At 49.2% G+C, this 12,808-nt stretch overlaps 1 protein-coding gene across 2 annotated transcripts in view; it reads left to right on the top strand.

The window, feature by feature from the left end:
• Nucleotides 1-12,808, top strand: part of Fbln7 (fibulin 7) — a 32,397-nt gene that overhangs the window by 16,058 nt on the left and 3,531 nt on the right. For both annotated transcript variants that reach the window (XM_021641944.2, XM_060371456.1), the window contains exons 4-6: nt 8,977-9,102; nt 11,678-11,818; nt 12,599-12,736. In XM_021641944.2, coding sequence (XP_021497619.1) covers nt 8,977-9,102; nt 11,678-11,818; nt 12,599-12,736 — 405 coding nt within the window. The remainder of the gene's footprint in view (nt 1-8,976; nt 9,103-11,677; nt 11,819-12,598; nt 12,737-12,808) is intronic.

Raw genomic sequence — 12,808 nt, 5'->3', positions numbered from 1 at the left:
CCTAGCACTTATGAGGTGGAGGCAGGTAGGCTGCCTGAATTAGCCTGGACTACACAGGGTGACCCTGCTTCAAAAACGAAAATGAAAAACAACTGGATCTTATCAATGTCAGAGCGTGGGTCTGCCTTGTTGTAGAGAAGGAACTGGAGGAGGAGACAGCTGCTCTGCCCTGGGGGTGCAGTCTGCTCTTGGGGAAGAAGAAAGTCTTCAGTCCTTAGGGTCTAGGCTAGGACTTGGTATGGACAGCTCCAGGAGATGCCTTCTCCAGTCAGTGGGGGGGGGGGGGGGAACGGTTTGTCTGCACTGGGCTTGAGAACAGTTTGACATAGAGAAGACTGAGGCTCAGCACACATAATTTATGGGTGTTTCAAATGCCTGCAGACCATAATCGAAGAAAAAAGAATCATGGCTATCAGTCATTTTTAGGCATCCATGGAACATCTCTTGAGGCAAAATGATTTCAGCCAGGGCTAAAGGGAGCATAACTCTTACACAAATACAAGAGCACTGTGGAGGGGGGTGTGGAGTGTGCATTCACCTGAGGCAGGGCCTCTATGTGTTGGTCTCAAACCCCTGGTGCTTACTAAGCACTTAACCAAGGGCCTTGTGCACGTAGACGAGAGCCCTGCCGATATGCTACAATCAATAGCCCTGAGTACCTAAAAATCTTGAAAACAAAGAGACCTCAGAAAGCATAGTACCTCAAGATGACTGACAAGAGGAGCTGAGACCTTCAGCGGTGCCCTTTCCCGCCTCCTGGAAGGAAAGGTAGCTAAAGGGTTGCCAGGTGTGAGCTCTTAGCCTGAACTAGACGCCATCCGGGCGATAAAGCCACGAACCATGCAAACACACCTGGAGAAATGCCAGTGCCTGCTGTTCACCCCGACTCGGAGAGAATTCCATCCCCTTAAACACCTCCCGGATGATAAAATCCCATCAGAGGTGCGAACACAGGGACTGTTCTCCCTGCTCTGAGCATCTGTAGTCTTAACTTCCAGACCAAGTTGCAGACCCTTGGTGGGTTTTTTCTCTGCGTTAAGTCTGGCTACATCAGCATGGTCAGGTCCATTGACTTAGCCACCTCTGGCCAGATCTGCCTGCCTGTGTTCTGTAGCATGTACGCCCACATCTCTCTGTCTCTTGTCCTGTCATGGACATCTGTCTGTCTGTGGTCCTCCATGTCAGGGTCGACATGGTCTTCTTCTTTCCCCACGTTGTCCCTGGACTGAGTATCTGTGGATGGAGGGAGTCAGCACTTTTGACTGGTGAACTGAGTTCAATCCCTGGAGCCTACATCATAGTAGAAGGTGAGAACCAGCTTCTAAAAAGACTTTCCTCTGACCCCACAAGCATACTGTGGCACACACATGCGCGCGCGCGCACACACACACACACACACTAACTAAATAAATAAATAAATGTTATTTTCCCCCAAGAGGCTGGAGAAAAGATGCAGCAGTTGCGAGTTCTTGCAGAGGCTCTGGGTTCAGCGGTCAGCACCCTCCAGTGCCTGAGCCTGGATCCCCACCATCCACATAAAGGTCATGTGCAATGGTGTGTGTGTCAGTAACCCCAGCACTGGAGCGAGATGGGACGAGTGGCTCATCAGGGTCCACTGGCCAGTCAGTCCAGTTTAATTAGAGGGCTCCGAGTTCTTAAAGCAGACAGTTCCAGGAGAGCTGACACCCCTTTTCTGGCCTTTGTGGGCGCTGCACACAAATGGTGCACAGACACACACTCAGGCACACAACACAACATAACATAACATAACATAAGTGAATATTTTCAAACTTTCCCCCAAATATTAGGTGATGAAGAAGGACACACAGAACAATGGCAAAGGGACACATGAGCCTTTGGTTTCAACATATATATATGTGTGTGTGTGTGTGTGTGATCAAGTATATATACATATATACATATATATAGAGAGAGACACATATATGTGTGTCATATATGTATGCATGTGTGTATGGTATGTACTTTTTTTGGAGTGGATAAGTGAATTTGAATTTCTCAATATTGAAGTAGCTAGAACCATTAAATAAATAAAATAATAAAGTAATTAATAATGAAGGTATAAAAGCCTCAGTGAAGCTCCATGGCTCCAGAGTGGCCATTCTAGCTATATAGAAGTTCACAGAGATGGGTGGAGTCAGGACTGAGCCAGTGTCTGAATGGCTGCTTTACTTGTGAGTTGGTTAGAATAAGGTGAGTATATATATATATATATATATATATATATATATATATATTTTTTTTTTTTTTTTCAAAATGAGATGTTCGGTATTTTCCATCTCACTAAGTATAAACTGGACCTAGGTGCTTACCCTGTACTGATGGAACAAACTATTTGGATGCTACAGCCAACTGGACCAACAAGCTGCAAGGCTCAGCCTCCCCCAGGTTGGCATGCTCTCCTGCACTGGCGCTCATGGATGCTGTCTTCAGCCAGGGCCTCCCAGCAATGCCAGAGACCTGCTATTGGATCTTCTCGGGGAACTGTGACAGTCTTGATTGCGTGAATGAGGCTTTAGTGCTGCAGGACTTGTTCCGGTCAGAGCCTGAGTGAACCCTGGCAGCCTTAATGGCCTACATTTGCCCACCCATCCTCGGCAGGCCAACTAAACGACAAGTGATCATGGCAAACAGGGATCTAGTCATGGTGGCCACACTGGGAAGGGGAACAAATAAAGAGGTCCAGTGACCTCCTCACCAAGTCCATCTTTGGGGTCCTGGTGAGGTTGAGATCTAAAGACAGGACATAACTGAGCAGTTGACATACTGAGCAGCCACTGTCAAGCCGTGGCATAGCCCATCACCTTTATCTGGGCTTTAGTCTCTCCAGGGAAGATGGTGTGACAAGTTGTCAAGCTGCGTGAACTCCTGGGGCTAGGGAGCTGGCTCAGTGGGTAAAGTACTTGCTGTGCAGGGTTAAAAGCCCTGAGCTTGGGTCCCCCACAAAAGCCCCACATAGAAGCAGGGCATGATGGTGTGTGCCTGAAATCACTGCAGTTGGGGCAGAGAGCGAGGCGGGCCCCCCCCCCCCCGAGCCTGCTGGCCAGCTAGTCTAGCTAACTTGATAAACCCTGTGAGTTCTCAAAAGCTCCGGTGGAGGGACTGGAATGATGGCTCAGCTGGTAAGGCCCTTGCTGCTCTTGTAGAAGGCCTGAGTTCGATTCCCAGCACCTGTGTGGTAGCTCACAACTCTCTGTAACTCCAGTTCCAGGGGAGCCAATGTTCTATTCTGCACTCCATGAACACCAGATACACACAGGATGAACAAACATGCATGCAGACAAAACACCATTCACATAAACTAAATTAAACGTGGACAGCAATAGAGAATACACACAATGTTGACCACTGGTCATGGTTATGATGGTTCGGGCATGCAATACCCCCCCACGCACATACATTAACATACACACATGTATAACACACACACATACACACACTCAAACGACAAAAAACTGTTTGCAATCTCTTTCTGGGATACAAGTTCCTCCTCTCACTGGCACCAAACTTTAGCCTTTTCCTTTCCCCCAGGATGAGATTCCTGGAAAAATTCCAACTCTTGCTGTCCATTGTCTTAGTATTCTGAGAGCCAAGGGGTGGGGGTGGAGGTTGGCGATTACAAATGTCTTCAGAACGCCTCCTCTCCTGCCAAGACAGTTCCATCAGCCTGGAGCTCAGCAATCTCATGACCAGTGTCAGAACCGCCCCAGCAGCTGCTGAACTTGCCCCTTTCCACATCCGTCAGGTTCAGTCACTGTGTGCTGTGACCACGGGGGACAATAATCTCAATTACAGCCGTTTACTTTAAGACATGAAACGTCAGTGCCAGTGAAACGCTTGGCAGCACCTTAATAACTGGCCTGTACCCACCCTGCAGTCAACTGACTGGAAAATGGGTGATGAACCCTACTTGGCACAGAAGGAAATTATACATAACGACACCATTAAAGATGCAGTGGGCAGACGAGCTCCAGAAGTCCACCATGGAAAGCGGCCATCTGGCTTCCTGAGTTTCCCTTTTCTCTCTGTCAAGGGTGTTTGTTGTGTTTCTTGTTCCTTTTGAGACAGAACCTCATGTAACCCAGGCTGGACTTGAATTCAGTAAGTAGCCTAGGATGGCCTTGAACTTCTGATTCTCTGGCCTCCACCTCCTTAGTGCTGCTGCAAGCACATTTATTTATTTATTTATTTATTTATTTATTTATTTATTTTTGGTGCTGCTAGAGAGGAAAGCCAAAGCTTTTACATAGTAGGAAAGCACTCTTCAGCTGAGTGTTAGCTCCAGCCCGCCAACATGTTTTTTTAGGGTTGAGGAGGCTTTCTGAGTTGGGGGAGCCAGAGCCCTTCAGTTTGATCCTTTGGCCCCAGGGGCAACCAAAGGAAAAGTCCGAGAAGTAAAGGCCTTTGCTGTTCACCACCATCTTGAAGCACTTCCCCACAGGGCCAATCAATGCTTCATTTGGTCTGTCCTCAGCGGCCTTTAGGGTACTGGCAATGTCCGATGTCACCACCTACGTCATCCTATGTCATCACCTGCTCCACCTGTGAGAGATAGAACCCACCCGGTGTTATTACCCGTCACCCCACCTCTCCCTCTCCGGCTCTTTCTTGCTCTCTCTTGGTCTCTCTCTGTCTGTCTCTCTTTCTCTCTGTGTGTGTCTTTCTCTGACTTTCTTTTCTGAAGTGTTTCACCCATCTCTCCTTTCTCTTCTTCACTCTTCCATTGTCTCTCTCTGTCTCTCTGTATCAAGCCTGTTGTGCAGCATATAATTTATATATTATTACAATCATCTTAAACATTTTTTTGATTAAAAAAAATTCAAGCCAGGCACCATTAATCCCAGCACTCAGGAGGCAGAGACAGGTGGGTTTCTGTTAGTTTGGGGCCAGCCTGCTCTACAGAGAGCTCCAGGACAGCTAGTGGTACATAATACAGAGACCTTGCCTCAAAAAGAAAAAGAAAAACAGGAAGGGAGAAAGGAGAGGAGAGGAGAGGAGAGGAGAGGAGAGGAGAGGAGAGGAGAGGAGAGGAGAAGTGAGGTTTGGGAGAGATGGCTCAGATGTTGAGAACACTGGCTGCTCTTGCAGAGGATTTCGTTTCAGTTCTCAGCACCCATAGGGCAGCTCACAGTCATCTATAATTCCAATTTCAGGGGGTCTAGGCACTACATACAAGTGGTGCCCATACATACATGCAGACAAAAGATTCCTACACATAAAATAAAAATAAACCTAAAAATATTTTAACATATAAGAGTATAAAAGGAAGATCTTTTAAACCAAAACTCCAGTAATTTTCACAAAGTAAACCTCTTAATGTCATAAACTATCTAATTAAAATTCTCCCTATTTTCTTACATATTTTTAACAATATTTGAATTGGAGCCCAGACCAGCACCATATTTTTAACTGGTTGTCCTGTCTTTTACATCTTGGGGAGTGTCTCTTGGGTCCTCCTTCTGAGGTTTTTTAGTTGATTCTTCAAGAAAAATTCAGGGCTAGTTCTCTGTGCTCACATATTTCTGAAATAATGTTACAGGTCAGCTTGATTGGGCGTAAACTGTCTATCTCACCTTTAACTCCCTGGGCTCTCTTAGATATCATGCATCTGACTACAGGTGTGGACTACCACACCCAGCTTTATACAGTGCTGAGGACCAAACCCAGACCCTGATGCATGCTAGGCAAGCACTCTGAGCCTCACCCCGGCCAGGACTCTTCAACTGGAAACCTTAGTTCCAGGGGGAGTCTTCCCAAGAGCCCCCAAAGCTATAAAGTTGGGGAGAACTCAAGTTGAACACACACACACACACACAAGATGTGGTTGTTCACACACACACAAAGCCACCAAGAGACTAAAGAATTTACTCATCAGTTAAGAGCACTAGTTGCTCTTTCAGAGTACCTAGGCTTGATTCCCAGCTCCCACAAAGCAGCCCACAGTCATCTTTAGCTCCAGTACCTGGGGATCTTTTGCCCTCTTCTGGCTGCCACAGGAACTGTATGCATATAATGCACATACATACGTACATACATACAGGCAATGCACCAAACACATAAGATCATAAGATAAGCCGGGCACTGTGATGTACGCCTGTAATCCCAGCACTCAGGAAGGCAAAGGCAGTCAGATCTCTGTGAGTTAGAGGCCAGCCTGTAGGCCAGGTCTACAAAGTGAGTCCAGGACAGCCAGCTACACAGAGAAACCCTGTCTTGGAAAAGAAAAGAAGAGAAAGTTATTCTCTAACCTCTCCGCTTGTGACATTCATGTGTCTCCCCTCCAAAAAAAATTAAAGAAATGCAAAAAAAAATTTTTTTTAAACAGCAACATACATACAATTGAGAAAGCCTTAGAAATGAAGTCACTGGAATAATGAAAAATCTGAAACAAGATGCAGAGTGCAGAAACAAAGTAGGATAAAAGAGAAAAGAAATGAGGATGAGAATGTCGCTGAGACATTCTCAGCAACATAACTGATGAGTAAATTCTTTAGCCTCGTGGTGGCTTTGTGTGTGTGTGAACAACCACATCTTATTTGTGTGTGTGTGTGTGTGTGTGTGTGTGTGTGTGTGTGTTCAGCTTGGGTTCTTCCCAACTTTATAGCTTTGGGGGCTCTTGGGAAGACTCCCCCTGAGTTCAGTATCCGGTATCACATAAGCCAGGCATGGTGGTGCCTGCCTATGAGCCTAGAACTCAAGAAGCAGGGACAGGAGATCAGAGATCAAGATCATCTTCAGCTACATATCAAGTTCAAGGCCAGCCTGGGTCACGTGAGATTCTGCCTCACAAACATACATACATACATACATACATGCATACATACATACACACATGCATGCATACATAAATATTTTTAAGAGAAAAAAGTTAGATGTAGATATGAGTATTCACTTTCATGAGGAATAAGTAAGTATTTATGATACAAGAGGTGGAAACAGGACTGTACCCAGGCTTGGCTTACCAGCCTTTCTCACCACCACTGCCATTGCCCTCTTCAAGTCATAGCTGAATGTCACAGCCTGGGACACTCTTGAATGTGATGACAACTGTCCTTCAGTTGGGATATAGATACCGTTTGCCAGCCTGGGCGTCGGGCCATTGAATACCTCTGACTGCTCATCAAGATAAGAAATGCGGAAAGTCTGTCTGGAGCCTGTGAGGAAATGAATGTACTTTTTTCATGTCTCTATCAAGCTGATGTCACCCTAGCCACCCCCCAACCCCCCAAAGGGTCCAGGTGCAAGCCCGGGTCAGTGTCCTCCGTGGAGTCTCCCCAGAGACAGATAATGGCTGTGGGCATGCTGACACCACAGCATGAGGGGTATAAATGCTCACTTTCTGGCTTCCTGCCCAGGCCTTCATGGATTATTGATCTGCCCACTTGCAGAGGGGCCAGTAGGCAAAGGTAGGGTTGCATCTTGAGAGACCTTGGGATACTGACCTCAGGGGGACATTTGTGTGTGGTGAGGTCTCACACGAAGTCCTGGAAATTGATCATCCGAAAACAGGCTGCCTGGGGAAACGTCACCAGACTGAGGTTGCAGAGCAATGGAAGGGGCTCCTTCCCCTGGCACAGTGTTTGGACAGCCTGAATCCTTCTAGCTAAAATAGAAACCCCCAAGCAGTCACAAGAGGTCCCTTCCATCTGACCCAGAGTGAGGCTATGGTTCTCGCTGGAAGCAAAGCACCTGCTCCGTGCTCTTGGGAGACTAGAGAAAGGTTGCTGTTAGGCCAGTACCCGTCTGTTCTCGGGTTTCCCTCCCCGGCACTGCAGTGACATCCGAGAGCTGACAAGGCTGCTCCTGGGTGGAAATGGCTGTGTGCGCAGGTGCTTAAATGGGGCCCGAGGCATTTGTAGCAGGGAAGGTTCTACAAAATTATCTTTTCCAAAGTAAGGCATTTTATAAAAATGTATTGTAGAGAAGGCACGAATACAAAAAAAGCACAAATGAGAAACAAACAAACAAACCATCCATAAGCCACGCAGAAAAAAAGCAGAAATTCAAGTCAATGGTTTCTTTGTGTGGGCAGTACTGAGGATTTGAACCCAGGGCCTCAAGTGCTCAACTGCTGAGCTCCCCAGCTCTGAGGTCAATCTACTGAACTTTAAAATTCTCTTTCTTTCTCTCTCTTATCTTCACTCCTCTGCTGAGCAGTGAGTATGCAACCTGGGCACTATGCCCTTAAGCAACACTATGGAACGGTCAATAGATCCGCTATTGACGGAGCCCAGGGGAGCCGAGTATAAATTCCGAGAATCAATTTTCCCCATCTCTGGATATTCCAATGGGCTGTCCCTCTCCCCTTTCTTGGAATTTAGCTCCCCCTTGAAAGATGATCTGGGGATGTGGTTCAGTTGGTAGAATAAGCCTAGCATGCCCAGGCCCTGGGTTGCCTCCCCAAGCATCAAAGAAAAGTGGGCAGAGAGATATGTACCTGTTAATTCTAGCACTCAGGGGGTGAAAGCAGGAAGACCCTAGGTTAGGCCGGCTTGGGATCCACCTCAGAGCAGAAGGGCTTCACTCACAGGCAGATGCCAACACCTGGCTACAGCTGTGTGCACGACACCCCCATAAATCACAGCATCGTGTTTCTTCGTGGAGCGTGAGCCGTGCTGCCCACGGAGCCGCGCGGGTGGGGACAGTGTGGGGCAGGTCCTAGGGAAGCCGTGGCCTACGTTTCAGCCCCTCAGGCCCCTTGCAGCTCCCACGAGAGTGGTAAGGACAAGGCGGGAAGAGGGAAAGCTGGGGTGGTGACAACACGGTGGTAGGAGGCTGAGGCTGGATTATCACAAACGAGGGCGCCAACCTAGCTTCAGAGCGAGACCTTGTCTCAAAACAAACCAGAACCAGGCCAGGCAGGAAGCTGGAGTGGCCCTACGTAAGGGAAAAGCCGCTGTTAGTTCCTGTTTGATTCAGCGCTAGCATCCACAACCGCGCGTTGTCATCCTTTTCTAGACGTCAGCGCATGCTCCAGCCAGCCTTGTCACCATGGCGGGACGTGTGTGGAGGGCGTCAACCAGTACAGATGCATCTGTCCTCCGGGAAAGACTGGGAACCGCTGCCAGCATCAGACCCAGGCTGGTATGTAGCCAGCATGGGGCTTGGTAAGGGTGTTTCCTGGGGCTGGTAAGGATGCCAGTCATGGTCACCAAAGGCAGACGTTGGGGGGACTCTGTGCCTCTTGTAGGCTCAAGCTTTTCCTCTCTGGTTCCCATCCACTAGCTGATTCCTCTGGGACTCTAAGGTACTCACTTGGAGTTCTTTTTTTATAACCAGAGTTTTGATCCCCTCCCCCTTTTTTGAGAGACAAACCACACCTTAACAGCCTGCAAATTAGGACCATAACCTAGGAAGATACGCTGGGGTACCTTTGTCTGGTTAGCATTTCCTCTGCCAGCAGAATCACCTTTCCTTCCAATGTTCCCACCACACCTTGCAAAGCCAGCAGTCCGGGGTATTTTAAAATAAGAATAAGCAGACATTTGATCAGTGAGCCCCAGCACATCGTAAGAGAACCTAGTGATAAGGAATCTATGAAGAATGGGTTGGGGGTTGCATGCTATTCTCCAGCCAAGAAGTCTAATCTGAAAGATGCCTGGCTGCCTTCATTCCTGGGTAGACCCCTTTGGGGGAAAGGGCATTGGTGGGTAGTGTAAGATTCAGAGAGGAAAGTTAACAAACTCTTGGGGCCGGGGAGGTAGCTTTATAGAGTGCTTGCCTCCCACGCCGGAAGCCGTGGGGTTGATTCCTAGCATCACACAATGCCATGGTGAGCTTCCGTGATCCCAGCCCCTGGGAAGAAGAAGCAGAGGTATCAGGTATTGAAGGCCACCCTGGGCTTTGAGGCAGAGTCTGAGTCCAGCTTGGAATACAGGAAACCCTGCCTCAAATAAAACAAAACCATTTTATGCCCTGTAGAGCAGCCGGCCCCACGTCAGGGCTAAATGGTGCCCCGAGAGCTGGCTGCTGCATGTGCCCTGATGAGTCAGTGGGACTGAGGCCTGCCAGAGCCTCTCTCCCGAGGAAGGTGCCCCCAGAGGCCCCCTACAGCTCTTCTGTGGGGAGGCAGGACTTTTGCGGAAACCCACTGGTGGTGTGTACAAAGAAGAGCAGAAAAGCATCAGTGATGCCACTAGATGCCCGTTGTTAGGGGGGCTTCTGCTGTGGGACCTTTGGGTCATCACTCCTCACAGCCATAGATCGTTTTATGAAGTCTTCCCAAGACTGGAGTCTTCTCCAAAGATGGAAAGTAAGGAGTGAGCAGGTTCACATGCAGAAATGACAGACGGGCACACCCAGAACTTTCTTTCCTATTAGTTGATGCCTGCCTCCCAGTATATATATTTAAAATTTTTAAATTGTGGGTATGTGTGTGTATGTACGTATGTATGTATGTGTGAATGTGGATGCGGATTTGCACACTTGAATGCCACACTTGGTGCCAATGGAAGCCAGAAAAGGGCTTTGGACCTTCTGGAAGTGGAGTCACAGGCAGTTATGAACCTCTGGATTTTGGCGCTGAGAATCAAACTCAACTCTTCTGAAGTAGTCGGTCTGGCTCTTAGCCATTGAGCCATCATCCCTCCAGTCCCTAATATTATTATTTTGAGACTAAGCCTGGCTCTGCTGCCCCAGGCGGGCCTTGAACTGGATTCAGGTGATCCTGCCTCAGCCTTGAGAATAACTACATGAATTATTTTTTAAGAATTCATTTACCAGAGCTGGAGAGATGCTCAGAGGTTAAGAGCACTTGCTGTTCTTGCAGAGGGCAAGGTTTCCCAGCACCCACGTGGTGGCTCAAGGCCACCTTTAACTCTCCATTTGCAGGGAGATCAAGAAACCCTCTTCTGGTCTCCACAGGGACCGAGCAAACCACGGGCTGTAAATATGTATACACGGAGACACACATAAAAGAAAATAGTTTTTAAAATCTACTGGGTGGTGGTGGTACACCCTTTTAATCCCAAGACTCCAGAGTCAGATGGAACTCCAAGATTGAGACCAGCCTGGTCCACAGAGGGAGTTCCAGGACAGCCAAAGTTACACAGAGAAACCCTGTCTTAAAAACAAAACAAACAAACAAATAAACAAAAAATCCTCTAATCCCAGCACTTGGAAGGCAGAGGCAGGAGTTAGAGGCCAGCCTGGTCTACAACAGTGAGTTCCAGGCTAGCCACGGCTACAAAATGAGATCCTGGTTTGTTTGGTTGGTTTGTGTTTAATCCATTTACCTTTTATTATTATTATTATAAAACTAATTTTTGTTCTTAGAAAGATGGGAAAACTGTAATAATAAAACAACTACCTTCAAGACATTGAAGAAGCCACAAGCTTGTGCACACTGTGTGCACACGTGCACCTGCGCAGCGCACACACACGAGCACGCGTAGAACAGACAGTGGAGGCTCAGAGTTTTAACCCCTAGTGCTCACTGCATGGTGGGAGTTGTGCAAGATTCTCGAGGTGAAGTTCAGACTTCACACTGGCTGCCCCGCGGTTGCATTCAGATCTCTGGGGTCCTGTCCGCATCGGCTCTGTTTGGGTTACTCACTTGTCATTCCTTCCCTGGGAGATGCGGTCTCGCCCCTTTGGGGGGGGAAGGGAGGTGCGGGGTTGGGGTAGGGGGACAGGCTCCGAGCGTGTCTTCTTCCCGCAGCGGCCCCCGAGGGCGGCGTGGCCGGCGACCCCGCCTTCAGCCGCGCCCCGCGCTGCGCGCAGGTGGAGCGCGAGCAGCACTGCAGCTGCGAGGCGGGGTTCCACCTGAGCGGGACCTCGGGCGGCGACAGCATCTGCCAGGGTAGGCTCGGGCCCCGCGGGGGCGCGGGGACCCCGGGAGGAGCCGCGAGGACGTGAGCCCGGGAAGGGGCGGAGCGCGGGGTGGGACAAAAGGGTCTTCCTGGGCGTAGTCTTAGACCTGTGAGGTGCCTTAACGTCCGCACTCACTCTCCGAAGCACTTGCGCAAGGCCCTTTCTGGGTACAACCCTCTTCCCACCTCCGGCAAAAATCCTGTGGGCTGGTGGCAAGGGAGGAGCTCGCTCATTACGGCAGACGGGGCCACGGATGTGGACACAGCCTGAGACTCCTTAGTAACACTGGACAGCAGTTCCACCCTGAGATCTGGTCAGGAGACGCTAAGGGGCCCATTCAATAGCATCGGAAAGAAAGACACCAACCCCTTATAAAGAGGCATCTCAATATACAGCCCAGGCTGGCCTCAACCGGAGATTCCAGTTGACTGAGTTACAGGCCAGATAGGCTGCAGGGCTCTCCTGCTCCGTTTCTCCATTGCTGCAGATGAGAGCTAAGACGGGTGTCTGAACCTGGTTCTAGTCTCTGACTGGGGTACCTGACCTGCTAACCTTTGTTGAGTTCCCCCATTTGGGCGGAAGAGCCCCTCCAGAGTCAGCTCCGTCCACTCCCCCGTTTATCCCTCTTGGTCTTAGACGGGGGACGAGGGGTAGCATCCCAGATGCCCTTCTGCAGACACAGCTCATTGCTGTATCCAGCTGTTTAGTCATAGCTGCCAAACGTGGAGGCCGCGTAGCCTCCCGGGGTCATGGGCACTCTTGTCCCTAGATGTGGACGAGTGTGAGATCTACGGGAAGGAAGGACGCCCCCGGCTCTGTATGCATGCCTGCGTGAACACCCCTGGCTCCTACCGCTGTACCTGCCCCAGTGGATACCGAATCCTGGCAGATGGGAAGAGCTGTGAAGGTGAGTGAGACTGCATAGAGACAGGTGACCATGAGGTTCGTGGTCACCACTCGCACCTGCCGCTGCTGCTGC

This window comes from Meriones unguiculatus, chromosome 18, assembly GCF_030254825.1.
Source record: "Meriones unguiculatus strain TT.TT164.6M chromosome 18, Bangor_MerUng_6.1, whole genome shotgun sequence".
In the NCBI taxonomy this organism is placed as follows: domain Eukaryota; kingdom Metazoa; phylum Chordata; class Mammalia; order Rodentia; family Muridae; genus Meriones; species Meriones unguiculatus.
The sequence above is the reverse complement of the archived record's forward strand: the minus strand, read 5'-3'. Positions and strand labels throughout refer to the sequence as shown.